At 39.5% G+C, this 18,906-nt stretch overlaps 1 protein-coding gene across 2 annotated transcripts in view; it reads right to left on the bottom strand.

The window, feature by feature from the left end:
- LOC141098565 (cytochrome P450 2C23-like) overlaps positions 1 to 17,660 on the bottom strand; it is a 56,485-nt gene extending 38,825 nt beyond the window's left edge. Inside the window, exons 1-4 of one of the 2 annotated variants that reach the window (XM_073586468.1) lie at positions 17,568 to 17,659; positions 13,458 to 13,603; positions 3,700 to 3,890; positions 758 to 920 (exon numbers count right to left, since the gene is read on the bottom strand). In XM_073586468.1, coding sequence (XP_073442569.1) covers positions 758 to 920; positions 3,700 to 3,867 — 331 coding nt within the window. In that variant the 5' untranslated portion in view covers positions 3,868 to 3,890; positions 13,458 to 13,603; positions 17,568 to 17,659. Of the gene's footprint in view, positions 1 to 757; positions 921 to 3,699; positions 3,891 to 13,457; positions 13,604 to 17,567 lie in introns of both variants that reach the window. The other variant, XM_073586469.1, reaches the window with a different exon arrangement.
- Positions 17,661 to 18,906: the final 1,246 nt, after the last annotated feature.

The following is an 18,906-nucleotide window of genomic DNA, read 5'->3' as shown; positions in this document are numbered from 1 at the left end:
GGGATGACATCAGGATCGCCGTGTCTGACAGGTAAGTAGCGACCCCCGACCACTGCTATGTCGCTGGTGAGAGCTGCCTGTGTGGCAGCTCACTAGCGACCACTTAGCGATGCACCAGCGATCCATATCGTTGTCGGGATCGCTGGTGCATCGCTACGTGTAACGGTACCCTTAGTCTATGCCTGATGAAGAGATCTAAGTAGTCTCGAAAGCTTGCAATGTGTTACCATTTTTTCAGATAGCCATTAAAAGGTATCAACCACTGAGGACTCTCACTTCTGAATATTTTTCTAACTAGATGGGTACATTGTCATCTTCGAACTGGTATATTTTCTTTATTCTGATGCCAAATATGTGTGTCTTTTAATTTTTTTAATGATTTCCTTTTTAATGGGGCAAAAAGTGGGTGATTTTAATTTTTTTTTCATATTTTTTAAACTTAAAGCTGTGATCATGCGAATGCACTGCTCTCATTCAGAGAAGGAAAGTAATGACTGGCACGGTGGTAACCAGCAGATCCCCAGCTGTCTTGACAACCCATCAGTACCCATGATCATGTCATGGGCACACCAATAGGATAGAGGAATGAAGTGCCGCTCTGCCGCCACATGTTAAATGTCTTCTAATAAATCTTTTAGACAGTCTCAGGCTCCAGAGTTCAATTTCACCCAGAACCTCATATTAGCAAATTTATGTGATAGCAAAGAACTCTAAATCCATCTACAATAAAGTAATTTCCTAAATTGCTTTTACCTACCATGTCCCTTAGATGTTCTAGAAACAATAGCTGTCACCGGCCTTCCTGCAAATTCCTCCGCATGGTTGATAAGGGCATCTTTCACTGCGTCATATCCACACAGGATAACAAACCTTTCCGTGCCCAGTTGGACGCTGAACACTGAGCCAAACGTCTTTGATATCTGCAATCAAAATACATGAGGACCTCTAATATAATATCATGTTGCTATATAGGTCTCAGATGCCTTTCATACAGTTATTATAAATATTTGATACGTTTTTCCACTTTTATTATCAAAAACATCACGTTTCTGTAAAGATTCAATATTTGCAGGGCTAACCCTTATTTTTCACATCTTCTGTCCTTCACCCTGGCAGCTGGATATCAGTTTTTGGGCCAAATCTTGACAGATGACAACCTATTCTAACCTAATCTTTGCTTGGAGGTTATCACAATGTCTGAGTATTTAATTTTTAACCCTCTATGTGAAGATTGACCACAGGTTCTCAACGATTTTGAGACCAGGATAGTTTACTAGCCATTGTCCCAAAATTTCAATATTTTATTAACAGAGCCACTTAGCTATCATTTTTGTCCCGAGGTATGGTGGTACCCATCATGTTGGAATGAGCATTGATTATTTTTCAAATGGCTCCTTGATCGCTGGGAAAGTTTCTCTTGGAGTGTGTTTGGATCCCATTATTTATTCTTGGCAATATTCTTAGGCAAAATTGTGAATGTGCCCTGCAGTAAATGGAGGACACAAAATGCTTTACTGTTGACATGTCATGGGACTTAAGGTAGCCTAATCTTGTGTAGTCCAATCCCTGCACTTCCTACAGAATGTTAGTCTGTCCTTGATTATTTTTGGACATCTGGAAGAATGATTGTCCAGAGACCTGTGTCATAATACAGACAGTACAACAACCTGAGACCATTGGATTGATGAGCAAAATATTGTAAGGCAACTTTCCAGATCTCAATCCCTTTGAGAACCTGTTGTTAATTCTAAATAACAGAGAGGACAATGACATTGAGGCTGCCCGGGATTTTCTCGACATTAGTACCCTTAAAACTATCCCCCAAACATTTTTGCCTTAAGCATAATTGTAATCCCACAGGTTTTCAAGCATGGGGTATTCACCATGTTCGTGCCAGCATCAGGGGGGTGACCTTAAGCCTGTACTTGCCCAGAGAGAGTGTTGGTGGATTGTGGTACTTGATACCGCGACACCGTCTGGGCTTAATGAACAGTTGAGTTTTAGCTCTTTATTATGAAGATATAATCGATCATTCACATCCTGGATTTATTGTGTGTCTTGTGTCTTTGTCTCTGTATTTACTTATACAACATTTTTTATTTTAGTTTTATGTTAGTGATCAAGCATTTTTCCATCCTTGAATGGCTGTAGAGATGAAGATTTGCTATGGGCTACGCTGATCATGGATTCATCTGCTATACTCTCTTATGTTATTTATCATTGTTTTCTTAAAAAAAAAATGTTTCCCTTTGTTTCTTTTCCCCTTTTTCCTTCATCACTTCCCTTTTTATTATGCACTTTACACTAATTATATTACATATTTATATAAATTTATTTGCGGCATATAGAATTGATTATAGCACTTAATGGTATTCTGGATTATGATTATTGCATTATCTTTTATTTTCACATTATGCACATGCACTATGTTGTGCACCATGACAGTTTTGGGCATACTGCACATCCGTGTTGACCTGATTCTGGTGCACAGTGCGCATGTCTCCGGATTCAAGCACCTCGGAGCATTGCTGGGGGCGCAGGAACATGATGTATGCATGTCGGTGACGACTTCCGGTCTGCGCTGACTTGCGGCGTTGTGTTTCCATGCCTGCTGGTGATGCAAGTTCCGGGGGCGGCTCCCGGACACACGCGTCGCTATTGTGCTCAGCTGGTCTCGGGGATATTTAAGGGTGGCCCGTTGTGGCACACTGCACCGCACCTTGATAAAGAGTGAGCGAAACGCGCGTCGGTTGCGGCGGTCAGTGGTCCTGTGCAGCTTTACTATGGGTAAGCACTTTGTTTGAGCACTTTTTTAACCTCAGATTATTGTCTGTATACTTATATAATGACCTCTATTGTGAGGAGGTGTGAGCCTATTATTCACCATATGTTGTCTGCACCTTATGCAAATTTGCTCTAATTCTATTATTATCTGACCTCAGCCATGATTGCCTGATGTTTGTACTATATTGTATTTTGTGTACTCATTGTTATTGTCATTTTAAATTATTATAATAAATTTTATTAAATTTTATAATTATGGACTTTGTACTCCGGTGTGTTTCTCTTGGTTTTCTCATCATATTTGGGAGTGTCGTTTAGGGAGCCATACTGATTTCCCACTATGATTGTGCCTGTGGGTGGCTTCCCTGCTTGTTGGCTTTTGCTTCTTTCGGTTTGTTTTCAACTGTCTGTACATAAATTACCCCTTTTCATAATCAAGGATTTAGAGTCACTCAGTTGAAGAATCAAGACAACTTGATTCACACGTTACATGGTTTGATAGCCATCACAGAGGACAGTACAACATCTCAAGCATGTCCGAAACTCGAGCATATATAAAGGGACACACTTGCCCCTTTTTATAGATTGTATTGGCCTTTAGATTTACATTGATTGAATATAGTTCTAAGTACATTGTATTCTATATAAACCTGAATTGTTATCTGCTGCCAAAAGAGAGCACTGCAGACCATCACACAATAAAAAGAGACTAAAGATGGAGGTAAAGCAGTGTGTGGCTAAAGCTATGTAGAGTGTTTAGTGAATTCTTCATACCTGAAACAGCAAATTGTAGAATCAAAGAAGCCAGCTGAAACTATCCAAGTGAGAGACAGGAAAATTCATCTTACAACAAATGGAAATAACTGAGAGCCATCAAGATTGTGCTATACAAGCTATGTTTCTACATCATGTTACCTCCATAAATGACTTCTGAGGTTTCCTTGTGTTCATCAAGTTCATGTTTCCAATAAGTGGTAACGATTTAGGTCCGGGAGGAAAGTTGGCATACTTTTTATGATTCTTAAACACATTGGCCAAAAACAGGATGACGGCAAGTGATATAAGGAGTGAGATGAGCTCCATTGTGAAAGGCTTTTATGTCAAACCTAAAATTTGAGACAAATATAAGCAAAGAAACCAACAATCACAAGTAACAACTATTGATCATCTTAAGATCATCCTAACTGCTCAGAACTTTTGAAAACTGATGTGAAAGTGGTTGTAGTTAGCTATCTAAACATGATTTAGACCAGATTAATAAATTTAGAATTTTTAAACTGTTGCCAAATTGATACACACCTGTCCCGGGTTTGGGATATGCTCCCTTCATCCTTCTCCGCTAAACGTTCTTGTGCGCCAAGTCTGGCTTTGCAAGTAGCCAGGCGTGCTACTATGTAATCACCCAGGCTTTTATGAGGCCTACTAAGACTCACACCTGTCTCTTAGACTATGTGCACACATATGCAGAAAATGTCTGCATAAAAACTGGACTCCTTCCCAGAAAACGCACATTTTTGCCGCGATTTTTGCATGTTTTTGCCGTGATTTTTGTGCGTTTTTGGCGCGATTTTTTCAGCGCGTCCCCGGACACATAGAAAATAGCTAGAAATGCGGAATTTTCCACGAAATTAATGAGCATGCTGTGTTTTTTTTACCGCGAAGCGTTTTTTTTCAGGGGGAAAAAATGCATCAATATGCACAAAAAGTGCAAAATGCATTCAAACGAATGGGAAGCTTCTTTTAAGCGGATTTTTTGGTAAATCTGTGGGAAAAACGCGATAAAAACGCTGTGTGTGAACACAGCCTTAGTATTCAGACTTTATTTTTTTCTGCTACGCTTCTGCACATTCCAGTACCTATGCTGCCTGTCTGCAGTCTCCAGGATGCCTCCTGATTGCTTGCAGCTTCCAAAGCTTCTACTACTTGTTTCCGGCAGGCTTCATCTGGACTTTGAGGATCCACCTTACTTAGTGAGCCTGACACAAATCTATTATGCATTGGGGTTTCCTAATGCTCCCATATCTACAGTCATGGCCAAAAGATTTGAGAATGACACAAATATTATATTTTCACATGATCTGCTGGCCTCTGGCTTTTATGTGTGTTTGTCAGATGTTTTTATCACATACAGAAATATAATTGCAATCATATTATGAGTAACAAAAGGTTATATTGACAGTTAGAATGAGTTAATGCAGCAAGTCAATATTTGCAGTGTTGACCCTTCTTCTTCAGGACCTCAGCAATTCTCCCTGGCATGCTCTCAATCAACTTCTGGATCAAATCCTGACTGATAGCAGTCCATTCTTGCAAAATCAATGCTTTTATTTTGTCTGAATTTGAAGGTTTTTGTTTGTCCACCCGTCTCTTGATGATTGACCACAAGTTCTCAATGGGATTAAGATCTGGGGAGTTTCCAGGCCATGGTCCCAAAATCTCTATGTTTTGTTCCCTAAGCCATTTAGTTATCACCTTTGCTTTATGGCAAGGTGCTCCACCATGTTGAAAAAGGCATTGTTGATCGCCAAACTGCTCTTGAACGGTTGGGAGAAGTTGCTCTTGGAGGACATTCTGGTATCATTCTTTATTCATGGCTGTGTTTTTAGGCAAGACTGAGAGAGAGCCCATTCCCTTGGCTGAGAAGCAACCCCACACATGAATGGTTTCAGGATGCTTGACAGTTGGCATGAGACAAGACTGGTGGTAGCGCTCACCTGGTCTTCTCCGAATAAGCCGTTTTCCAGATGTCCCAAACAATCGAAAAGGGGATTCATCAGAGAAAATGACTTTACCCCAGTCCTCAGCAGTCCACTCCCTGTACCTCTTGCAGAATATCAGTCTGTCCATGATGTTTTTCCTGGAGAGAAGTGGCTTCTTTGCTGCCCTCCTTGAGACCAGGCCTTGCTCCAAGAGTCTCCGCCTCACAGTCTGTGCAGATGCACTCACACCTGCCTGCTGCCATTCCAGAGCAAGTTCTGCACTGCTGGTAGCCCAATCCCGCAGCTGAAACACTTTTAAGAGACGGTCCTGGCGCTTGCTGGTCTTTCTTGGGCACCCTGGAGCCTTTTTGGCAACAAGGGAACCTCTCTCCTTGAAGTTCTTGATGATGTGATAGATTGTTGACTGAGGTGCAATCTTTCTAGCTGCGATACTCTTCCCTGTTAGGCCATTTTTGTGCAGTGCAATGATGACTGCACGTGTTTCTTTAGAGATAACCATGGTTAACAGAAGAGAAACAATCATGCCAAGCACCAGCCTCCTTTTAAAGTGTCCAGTGGTGTCATTCTTACTTAATCATGACAGATTGATCTCCAGCCCTGTCCTCATCAACACCCACACCCTGTGTTAATGGAGCAATCACTGAAACGATGTTAGCTGGTCCTTTTAATGCAGGGCTGCAATGAGGTTGAAATGTGTTTTGGGGGATAAAGTTCATTTTCTAGGCAAATATTGACTTTGCAAGTAATTGCTGTTAAGCTGATCACTCTTTAGAACATTCTGGAGTATATGCAAATTGCCATTAGAAAAAATGAAGCAGTAGACTTTGTAAAAATTAATATTTGTGTCATTCTCAAAACTTTTGGCCATGACTGTATACAGGTCAGGACAAAGAATTATTGAAGGATCTGTCAGTGGCTAAGTCAAGCATGTTAATAATGGAGTTGGAAATAAAAATCTTTCATTTGTCCGTTAGCTCTCAAAACAGTTATCAAAAGTGTACAAGCAGATAAATTTTACAAAGCTTCATGTATGCCCTTGTAAAAAAAAATGGTCCTTCATTTAAAACCTTAGCGACCAGAGGTATTTTCAGTTTTTCATTTTCATCTTTTGCTCCCCTTTTTCCCAGAGCCATAACTTTTTTATATATTTTTGCCAAAATGGTTCTTTTTTGTTTTGTTTTTACACCATGTTCACTAGATGCTAAAACTGACACCTGCCATTATGATTCTCCAGGTCATTCCGAGTTCACAGACAACAAACATGTCTAGGTTCTTTTTTATTTAAGCGGCAAAAAAAATTCCAAAGTTTGTTAAAAATAAAATTGCGCCATTTTCAGATAACCATTGCGTCTCCATTTTTTGTGATCTCATGTTGCGTGAGGGCTTACTTTTTGCATGCCAAGCTGATGTTTTTATTGATATAATATTGATGCAGATACGATCCTTTGATCACCTGTTATTGAATTTTAATACAATGTTGTGCCTACCAAAAAAAGTAATTCTGAGGTTTTGAATTTTATTCTTGTTTTGCTGTTTAGCCATCGGATTAATTTTTTTTACATTGATAGATTGGATGATTCTGTATGTTTGATTTTTTTTTTATTGTTTTATAAATCAATTTTGTATGGAGCGAAAGGGGGGTGATTTGAACTTTTACATTTTTTAAAACATTTTTTTTTTTACTTTTTGCATGCTTCAATAGTCCATGGGAGACTAGAAGCTGCATTTGTACAATCGGCTCTGCTACAAACAAGCAATGATCAGATCACATGTATGTAGCAGAATTACTCACTTGCTATGAGCGCCGACCATTGGGTTATGAAGGAGACCTCTGGTTGTCGGCAACATTTAATGGGTTAATTCTCCGTGGTTGGATCAAGATTCCACCCGCGGCTTTTAGAGGCACATGTCAGTTGTTCAAAACACCTGACATGTGCTGGGAAAGATGTGGGCTCAGCGCCGGAATTCACATCAAAGGAAGGGTGTCGGACATCGGCGTACTATTAAGTCTTATTTCGGAAAGGGGTTAAAGGGTTTTCCGGATTTAAGATATTGATGACCTATCCCTATTAATATCGACACGTGCTACATCCAGCAATCATCTGTTTTCAGTTTCTGATGGTGACCATAAGTAAACAGTGTATGGACTCAAAACATCACAGCTCCCTGTACTGAGTAGCTGCTATTCGGTAGATCAGCTCCTATCGAAGTAAATGGGAGTTTAGCTGCAGTACTTGGGAAAAGCCATTACCAGTGAACGTAGCTGTGCTGTTAGGCTTTGCACATTGTTTAACTCTGGCTGCAATTAGAACAGAAAGCAACTGATGGGCAGCGGGCTAGATGTTGGACCCCTCGGATCTGACATCAATGATATTTCTTGAGGATTGCTGTCTAGGCCCTCATCTATATTTTAGTGATGTGTTTCAGATTTTAACCATGACTGAGTAATGAGGTTCTGTCCCTTTTAAATATAGTTAAGAACCATTCCTTATGCATATACACATATTGTATGTCCACCCTCAATTTGTTGTTCTTCTAGGCTCCAAGTTCTCACAAAACAATTTCAATACGATATCACAACATACCAGCAAACCACTCGGCAGGCTGCAACCTACATTACCACCACTGGAGGGCGTCATATAGACACATATACCATAAACGGAGTATTGCAACTTATTATTTGTGTATTTTTTATAAGCTGATTATCCTGTGCCACTTAGTGATAAGGAAAAATCGAAATTGCCTGAAGATCTGTATTCTTCTCCTGCCCTTTAGTTTTTACTGCTGTTGTGTGAATCATTGCTGCTGTCTTTGTTTGGACTCTTTTTTGCTATATGTTCATTTTTTGCCATGTAGTTGAGCACATTTTTCCCATTTTTTCTTTTAGAATTCAAAATTGACAGATTTACTTTTGAATGGGAAATTTTGAGCCCTAGAACGTAATAAAAGTATGTTACAAAACAAAAAATGCATTATCACTGATGCAGTTCAACTCCGGGTAGACTGTTTAACTCTGTCTTCTGGTATCTTTGGTGCTTCTGGTACTGACATGGACTCACAAGATAGTCATTTTGTGGGATAACAAGTTATTAGGCAAAAACTAATCTACTTTGTGCCAGAGGTGCTGAGGATGCTGGATGGCAGAGTGAGGGATCACACATGCGAGAAACTCGGACGAGTCTCGCATCTTAATATCTGGCACTGCCACAGGCGCTAGGGAGGGAGCGTGCGGCTGCATAGAAATACATAAACCACAATAGTAGTCCACAGAAATGAGTATAGTCTGGCACTTCAAACCATATATAACAAACACCACTATTCGGACTTATATTTATACAGAAACAGCCGTAAAAATGAAGTGATCCAGGGAAAAGGTTAAAAACATATTTTATTCAAACATAAAATTATTAAAAAAGAGACAATATCAAAAACAAAAACAAAAAAATGCCCAGTAGGAGGCGCTCCTTCCCTAACAACAGTAGAATCACATGGAGGTATCGTAATATCCTATAAGGATAGATTTATAGGGCTAATCAAATGATTATACCATATTACAAGTATGAATAACATGCCATCCCGGCAAAGGATTGGAAATGAACATAAATATAAATGTAATAATCATAATCTCCCAATTGGTAACATGACCATGTATGTCTAAGTACCTATAACAGATGCCTGAAATAGACTATACTGGTGGCAAAAGGATGGTAATAAACAATAAATATAATCGATCAGTGACAATACCTGAACACAGTGTGAATAATCATGGGCGCCGCAGCCTCCTCACCCCAATGCGCGTTTCGCACCAAGCTTCTTCCGGGGGCGTGTCTAAACCAAGGGCGGTGTGTGTTTAAATTACACAAGTGACCAATCAGGGAGCGTAACAGCGAAAACGTATTCAATGCCGAGAAAATCTCTGTAAGATGTTAGCGGTGCATGCCCAGATCGACAACGCCGTATGAACGTCACTTCCGGTGACGCGCTCCCCTGGGCCGCCGGCAATTGAGCCGGAGGAACAGTAATGGAGCACTCCTGGAAATGAACGGCCTTGAGGGAACTGCGCAGGCGCACAATCAACCAGAGAGTTGACGCATGAGTAAAGTGAAAAAAAAGTGAAACAAGTGGACCGCTAAAATAAATGGCGTATCAGAATAATCTAGTGGTGAATGGGTATATAAAAAACCAAGCAGCATAATAAGCCATCATTAAGCGTGACCATAAATTTATAAATATTATTAATTAAATATAATATAAATATAGTGAAAAACCTTATACATATATTTATTAATGAAAAAAGTGCAATATAAGAAAGTACAAAAAGGTGCTTTAATGGATCAAAAAATATCCAAAATTTGAAATAAAGTGCATAAGTGCATTGCAATATATTACAAAAAGCCACTAAAATACGCTCACAGTAAATAATACAATAGAGGAATAACTACTGTTATCTAAGTCCCACCAGCTCGCTGCCTCGGGGTAATCCTTGACGCTGATCTCTCCTTCAAACCACATATCCAAGCCCTTTCCACTTCCTGCCGACTTCAACTGAAAAATATTTCACGAATCCGTTCATTCCTCAACCAAAAATCTGCAAAAACCCTAGTCCATGCCCTCATCATCTCTCGCCTTGACTACTGCAACCTCCTGTTCAGTGGCCTCCCCTCGAACACTGTCGCACCCCTCCAATCTATTCTAAACTCTGCTGCCCGACTAATCCACCTGTCCCCCCGCTATTCCCCAACTTCTCTCCTCTGTCAATCCCTTCACTGGCTCCCCATTGCCCAGGGTCTCCAGTACAAAACCCTAACCATGACATACAAAGCCATCCACAACCTGTCTCCTCCATACATCTGTGACCTCGTCTCCCGGTACTTTCCTGCACGCAACCTCCGATCCTCACAAGATCTCCTTCTCTACTCCCCTCTTATCTCCTCTTCCCACAATCGCATACAAGATTTCTCTCGTGCATCACCCCTACTCTGGAACTCTCTACCACAACATATCAGACTCTCACCTACCATCGAAACCTTCAAAAAGAGCCTGAAGATCCACCTCTTCTGATAAGCCTACAACCTGCAGTAACCACCGATCGAACAAACCGCTGCATGACCAGCTCTACCCTCGCCTACTGTATTCTCACCCATCCCTTGTAGATTGTGAGCCTTCACGGGCTAGGTCCTCTCTCCTCCTGTACCAGTTATGACTTGTATTGTTTAACATTATAGTACTTGTTTTTATTATGTATACCCTCCTTACATGTAAAGCGCCATGGAATAAATGGCGCTATAATAATAATAATAACAAGTATGCTTGAGTCCCATGGATTATCCCAGCAATTAAATAAGCCTACTTGAATCACATCAATAATATCAACAATTATTATGAGGAACATATCCAAACATGCTCAAAAAAACTTTCAAAGAAAGTTTTTTAGAGAAAAGAAAAGAAGAAATATCACAAGAAAATACAAATGGCACAAAATATGATATGTAAAAATACAAAAATACAAAATGGATCATACATAGCGCCAATAACCAAGCATGCCATAATCCATAGGCAATATAGGATTATCTGATCATGCTATAGTCCATGATTATTAGGAAAGAATTCCATATGAAGATCAAGGAGATGTATCACCGACTCTTCAAGATGAAGAATTGCTAGAAACCAACTGATGATGCAAACATAGACTCTTCCATGCACAATAGGCTCAATCTTTATTATGGCTGGTTATGAAGAATAGAAGGGTTCCAACACCATTTTTTTCAAAATAATTTAAATAAATAATTTAAAAAAACAGTGTGGGGTCCCCCCATTTTTTTTACAACCAGCCAAGCTAAAGCAAATAGCTGGGGACTACCATTCTCAGGCTGGTAAGTTACCATGGATATTGGCTCCTCCAGCCTTAAAATAACAGCCTGCAGCCAGCCCAGGAAAGGCGCATCTATAAAATGAGATAATTCTGCCACTTTGCCCAGCTCTTCCCACTTGACTGTAGAAGGGGCAAGTGTAGTAATATTTGTGGGGTTGATGTCACCTTTGTATTGTCAGGTGACTTCAAGCCCACGGGTAGTAATAGAGAGGCAGTAAAAGAGTAAGGCTGAGCTCTTTGGTTCCAGGCTACAGCAGTGGAATCTCCTAGGGGGCAGTTTTCGGATTTCTTTGCTCCTCAACCACGATAAAGATTTTATCCAATACTTCATCACAGAGGGCGATCTTGTGGCATGCAAGAACATCAACAGTTTATTGTAAGAACTAAAGATAAGTTAGAGCCCTGAGGAAATGAAGCCCTTCATCAATTCTTCCAAGCAAGCCTAAAAACGTCTTGCTGCATAATGGCAACGCTCTACCTTCAATTCAAGTTGGATATGCAGTCCACTAGTGAGAAACCTATGACAATGTCAAACAGCTGTTGAGGTGCCTGAACTATGACCAACTTTTGTGGCTTGTCTGTGGTGACTTAAAGGTGGTTGCCCTGTTACTTGGTATCCAGTGAATGCACAAAGTACTGCTGCTTTCTGTGTGAGTGGGATAGTCGTACAAGAAAATAACAAAACAATAAAAGAGACTGGTCTCTCCGACATTCACTTCAGCTAGGGAGTAAAAATGTCCAAAAATGCCCAGCATCCAGCACTTGTTGACCCACATCAGATTTTGAAGAACTTTGTAAAGGCAATGGATAAAAATGCAAAAGCATTCAAGTATCTCATTGATAAATGTCCAAGAATGAGTTTAGCAAAGATAAAGGAAGGAAACTTTATTGGACCTCAGATTCGTAAGCTTCATCAAGATGGCGTTTTTCTGTTTGTTCCAGGGCAAGGAAAAGCTGCATGTGTCGCATTTCCTTTAGTGGTAGCTATTTTTTTGGAAATTAAGAGCAGATAGCTATGCAGATTTGTTGAAAAATCTCATATAACATAACGGTCTTGGCTGTAACATGTCCTTAAAGATTAATTTCTTACATTCATATCTAAACTGTATTCCACCAAACTGCGGAGCAGAGAGCGATGAGCATGGTGAGAGATGGCACCAAGATATTACAGCTATGGAGAAAAGATATCAAGGAAAATGGAATCCATCAATGCTTGCAGATTGCTATTGGCCAATTTTCAAAGATGATCCAACGAAGGAGTACAAGAGACAAGCAAAAAAGAATTGAGAACCAAATTTGGTGGTGCAAATTTTGTAACTGTTTATAATTCACAATAGTGTTTGGACATGTTTTTGTTATTTAAAATGCTGTGAAGTTTCCTCCAAATGAATATAAGAAAATTTGCCTAACAAAGTATTCTGCATCTTTATATTTGCAAAAATAATAACGATTCAAGTACTGAAAATGTTATGCATTAATTATATGACGCCGTAATCTTTGATATCATAGAAACAAGAGCCAACTAAAAATTCTAATTTTCAAATTTGAATTCAGGAGGTCAAAATCATTAAGAATTGGCTCATTTTATTACTGAACCTGACAACTTTTGAAAATATGTAGAACAGCGTTAACATTCAACTGAGCAAAAAAACTAATTACAGTAGACAGATTTTGAACTCCAGTGAGCTATTTGAGTACAATTGATGAAAACTTAGCCATAAAAAAATTTCAAAAAGCAATCTAGAAGAAAACAACAATCACGTTATCAAGCAAACCTAAAAAATTATACGGACTGAAAAAATTTTTTTGTAAAAATAGTATAAAAGACAAAATGGATTTTCTGCAAAACTAAAAATATATTAACAACTTATCTGAAAATAAATAAACTGTCCCTTTCCCCGGCAAGGGATCTGAAACTTTGCGCCCTATATATCTTTGCTTCAGTATTATACAGTAACCTCGGAATTCCCTTTTAGGTAAAATGTATACAAATTTTGCCTAAACTTTTATTTTTGTTTGCTGTCATATTTTTGAAATATTTACTGTCATTTCTTCTAGATGTTCATAGGAGTTGTGCTTACCATACGGTGTGGTGGATACGGCCGTCACACTTCTCTGCTCAATATCTCTTCGATGAACTTCACGCTTTGAGTACAATAAATTCAACCTCGAGAGAATATGTAAACCTTGTACTGACATCACAGGGTGACATCTGACCCATGTACATCTGCAAATATTACATAACAAAGGAACATAAAGCTGAGGCCTTGTGAGCAACTACTGGCCTGTTCTTATAGAAGCCTCCCTCTGGAGCCGGCCCTGCCTTTGTGTTTTATTAGCTGTTTATATTCCTTGTACATATAGCCATAACCCACAGGCTTCACCTTTACTCTACCAGATCTAATCCTTATGGAATTCCGACATCTATTGTTACTTCACCTTTTCTCTGCAAGCAGTAGGTTCTCACCTTTTACCTGCTGGATTATGTAATATTCCTGAGCTTCACCTCATTATTTGTTTGTCAGTATAATATTACTGCTGCACATGCTCTTCACAAGAAAAACAACTTGGTGTCCAGAAAACTATTAACTACAGTGGGTATGGAAAGTATTCAGACCCCTTTAAACTTTTCGCTCTTTGTTTCATTGCAGCCAATTTGGTAAATTCAAAAAAGTTCATTTTATTCTCATTAATGTACACTCTGCACCCCATCTTGACTGAAAAAAAAACAGAAATGTAGAAATTTTTGCAAATTTATTAAAAAAGAAAAAACAAAATATCACATGGTCATAAGTATTCAGACCCTTTTTTGAATTTACCAAATGGCTGCAATGAAACAAAGAGTGAAAAATGTAAAGGGGTCTGAATACGTTCTGTACCAACTGTATGACTATGAAGTTTGCTCCTAAAGGGAACCTAGACTATTTACCTCGGTAATATATTAGAAGCAGGTTGCACTGAAACCCGACCTCAGCCCCACTCAACACCTTTCAGATGAGCTAGAATGGAAATTGTGAGCTCAGCCTTTCCCCAACATCAGGGTCTGACCTCACAAATGCTCTTCTGGGTGAAGAAGAAAAATATAGGAAATAATGGTTTGTCTATTACATTACATTACTTAGTTCTCTTAGTACTCATGGGTGTATGCCATCCAGACCTGGAGATTTATCAAATTTAATCTTATTTAGTTGGTTTTGCATAAAGATACCAAATGTAAATTTTTGGTGAAGAATCAGCAAGTGGGACACAATTGTGAAGTTGAACGAAATTTATTGGTTATTTCAAATTTTTGTGGAAATTCAAAAACTGAAAAGTGGGTCATGCAATATTATTCGGCCCCTTTACTTTCAGTGCAGCAAACTGACTCCAGAAGTTCATTGTGGATCTCTGAATGATCCAATGTTGTCCTAAATGACTAATGATGATAAATATAATCCACCTGTGTGTAATCAAGTCTCCGTATAAATGCACCTGCTCTGTGATAGTCTCAGGGCTCTGTTTGATGCACAGAGAGCAACATGAAGACCAAGGAACACAACAGGCAGGTCCGTGATACTGTTGTGGAGAAGTTTAAAGATGGATTTGGATACAAAATGATTTCCAAAACTTTAAACATCCCAAGGAGCAGTGTGCAACCGATCATATTGAAATGGAAGGAGTATCATTCCACAGCAAATCTACCAAGACCCGGCCGTCCCTCTAAACTTTCATGTCAAACAAGGAGAAAACTGATCAGAGATGCAGCCAAGAGGCCCATGATCGCTCTGGATGAACTGCAGAGATCTACAGCTGAGGTGGGACAGTCTGTCTATAGGACAACAATCAGTCGTACACTGCACAAATCTGGCCTTTATGGAAGCGTGGCAAGAAGAAAGCCATTTCTCAAAGATAACCATAAAAAGTGTCATTTAAAGTTTGCAACAAGCCACCCGGGAGACACACCAAACATGTGGGAGAAGGTGCTCTGGTCAGATGAAACCAAAATCGAACTTTTTGGCAACAATGCCAAACGATATGTTTGGCGTAAAGGCAACACAGCATCACCCTGAACACACCAATGGAATGGTTCACAAATAAACGTATCCAGGTGTTAGAATGGCCAAGTCACAGTCCAGACCTGAATCCAATCGAGAATCTGTGGAAAGAGCTGAAAACTGCTGTTCACAAACGATCTCCATCCAACCTCACTGAGCTCGAGCTGTTTGCCAAGGAAGAATGGGCGAGAATTTCAGTCTCTTGATGTACAAAACTGATAGAGACATGCCCCAAGCGACTTGCAGCTCTAATCGCAGCAAAAGGTGGCGTAACAAAGTATTAAGTTAAAGGGGCCAAATAATATTGCACGCCCCACTTTTCAGTTTTTGAATTTCCACAAAAATTTAAAATAACCAATAAATTTTGTTCAGCTTCACAATTGTGTCCCACTTGTTGATGATTCTTCACCAAAAATTTACATTTGGTAACTTTATGCTTGAAGCATGATATGTGGGAAAAGGTTGAAAAGTTCCAGGGGGCAGAATACTTTTGCAAGGCACTGAAAAATCCATTTTGAGAGTGACTTACTCATTTTAAAGTGTAACCGTCATTCTCATTTTAATTTCATAGATTAAAATAGACATGAGAACAAGTAATGTTCTAATATATCTAGTGATGATCGAGCACTGAAATGCTCGGATACTCAGTACTCGAATTGAGCACGTTGGATGCTCGGACGTGCTCTACTCGAGTAGCGAGCATAACGGAAGCAAACTGTGAAATTTTCTGGGAGGATTCTCTCTCTGGCTCTCGCTCTCCCTCCCATCTCCGGAGTTCTTCAAACCACAAAGAGGTTGGCTGAAAGAGTGGTCCCTGCGCTCCTAGCAGGGGAATATCCTGCTTCAGTGTGGTGCGCAGCTCAGATTATTTAAATGAGCTTCTTACGGGGACTTGAGCATCGTACGATACTCAACACTGCTTGATAGTCGATCGAGTGCCACAATGCTCAATCGAGTATCGAGCCGTGCTGAGAACGCTTGGCCATCCCTAATTCTATCTTATCAGAGAAATCTGATTCTTTTTCCACCACGACTGATCATTTATTCTTAAAACACTCAATTCATAGGTGAAATCTGCATTCAGTGAAGACAGATTGTTAATACTGAGATAGGAGATGACAGATGTGCTGATAAAGTGCTATCTATAGAGGTGGGGAGGGGAAGGGACGATCTAGAGGCAGAGCTCCTCCTTCTTCAACATTATCTTCAATCTTATCAGCACCAAGTGTCATCTCATCGCCTCTCTCAGTAATGAAACAGTCTGTCGTCACCAAATGCAGATTTTACCTAAGAATTAAGAATTTTAAGAATGTACAATTAGTCCTGGAGTAGAAAGAAGTGGATTTCTCTGATGATATATAATACAAGATTGCTTATTGTCATGTGCATTATTGATTTATAAAGATAGATAGATAGATAGATAGATAGATAGATAGATAGATAGATAGATAGATAGATAGATAGAGAGGGAGAACCATTTATATGGCAACACCTGTGTGGGCCATTTATAAAGTTGGATCCAAAATGGCCGCCATGGTCAACACCCATCTTGAAAAGTTTTCCTCCTCCCATATACTAGCGTGCCGCAAACAGGAAGTTGATATCACCATTTAATCCCTTGCTGATTTTGTAAGTTTGCCCACTGGCAAAGACATGAACAGTCTACAAACTAAAGGGTAGGTTAATTTAACATTGAGAGATAGAATATCAAAAATAAAATCCAGAAAATCACATTGTATAAATTATATAAATTTATTTGCATTTTGCAGTGAGGAATAAGTATTTGATCCCTCTGGCAAGCAAAACTTAATACTGTATTTGGTGGCAAAACCCTTGCTGGCAAGCTGAGCAGTCAGACATTCAACTCTCTTTTGTCAGTGGGCAAACTTACAAAATCAGGAAGGGATCAAACGATATACATTTTGTAGTGCAACGGTAGCACACTTATGCAGTGAGGAGGAAGTGATCCACAAAGTTCAAGCACAAAGGCTCTTTAATGTGTTACTTCACACATTAAAAGTCCTTAAAAGTCCATTTCACACACAAGTGCATATAATGTTAGTGTCCATTTCATTGTATATATACTGTAGGAACAGAAAGAGCGCAATAGGGTCTTATCCGGGTTGATATTGAAAGAAATAAAAGAAATTCACTCACCCTTTCCAGGATAGATTAAGCATGTAAGATCCGTGGTCAGCTTGCTGCACGTCCAAAGGTCCACTCCGTGACCGCCAAAACAATAAATCTTTTTATGCAACTAATTCATGGACTTTAGTGTGCTGCTTGACAAAATACCGAATCCAGATTATGTTGAAAGATTAACCATTTATTTCCTGAAGTAGATATTACTTCTTCCGCAGGGGATGACATACATGAACAGATAGAGCTGTCTCACGTTATATACACAATTTGAAAATTGGCGCCAATAGTCACATGTTATGCGGCAAAGAAGTCAAAGTTCAAAAACATAAAATAACATGAAATGCCATAATAATCAATCTTTAGTTGGTGGTGGTGGTTTGAGTGTTGGACTGTCGGTCCCCCCTTTTTTTCGGCCTGAGTTCGCTTTTTATTTCTTTTTGTTTTTTCTTTTTTTCGCTTTTTTAAGCTTTTTCTCTGTAAATTAATTAAAAGAATAATTGATTTTATTAAGTGAAGATTGATTATTATGGCATTTCATGTTACTTTATGTGTTTGAACTTTGACTTCTTTGCCGCATAACATGTGACTATTGGCGCCAGTTTTCAAATTGTGTATATAATCTGGCTCTATCTGTTCATGTATGTCATCCCCTGAGGAAAAAGTAATATCTACTTCGAAACGCGTTGGGAAATAAATGGTTAATCTTTCAACATAATCTGGATTCGCTAAATTTGGCAAGCAACGCACTAAAGTCCATGAATTAGTTCCATAAAAAGATTAGTGTCCATTTCATAGCCTTCTGCCACATGGAAAACCTGGCCTGGAATTAAATGGGCTGCACCACTACCATCCTGCAGTCTTTTTCACAACACAACATCCCAGAGCAGGTTTTCCCTACATCTGCCTTGGGCACTAGCATGTCCAAGACTAACACTTATTTAAATTATTTTTAATCTGCATCGCAGTCACAGCTCTGCTCGTGATTGCCATGCACTCCTAAGGCCTTTATTTGCCTCAATGCACAAACTGAGAATACTCAGCCACCCCTACCTGTGACATTGGTCACTGCTTCACCATTGCAATCACAGCTACGCCTGTGATAGCAATGCACCCCCTTGTCCTCAATACACCTCTGTGCATATCCTGGGTAGAATTGAGAGCGACCCCTAGCTGTGACATGGGTCACTGTCTCACTATATATATATATATATAACGCTGTAAGCCTCACTCTGTCCGAAGCCTTTATAGACTGTGCAAGCGTGAGACGACTGCGCAGTCTCGGGGGTGAAAGGACCATGCATACCAGGATAGGGGGATGAAAGGACCATGCATACCAGGATTAGGGGATGACGGG

This window comes from Dendrobates tinctorius, unplaced genomic scaffold (assembly GCF_039654945.1).
Source record: "Dendrobates tinctorius isolate UK_male_01 unplaced genomic scaffold, ASM3965494v1 ptg000093l, whole genome shotgun sequence".
Lineage (NCBI taxonomy): Eukaryota > Metazoa > Chordata > Amphibia > Anura > Dendrobatidae > Dendrobates > Dendrobates tinctorius.
The sequence above is the reverse complement of the archived record's forward strand: the minus strand, read 5'-3'. Positions and strand labels throughout refer to the sequence as shown.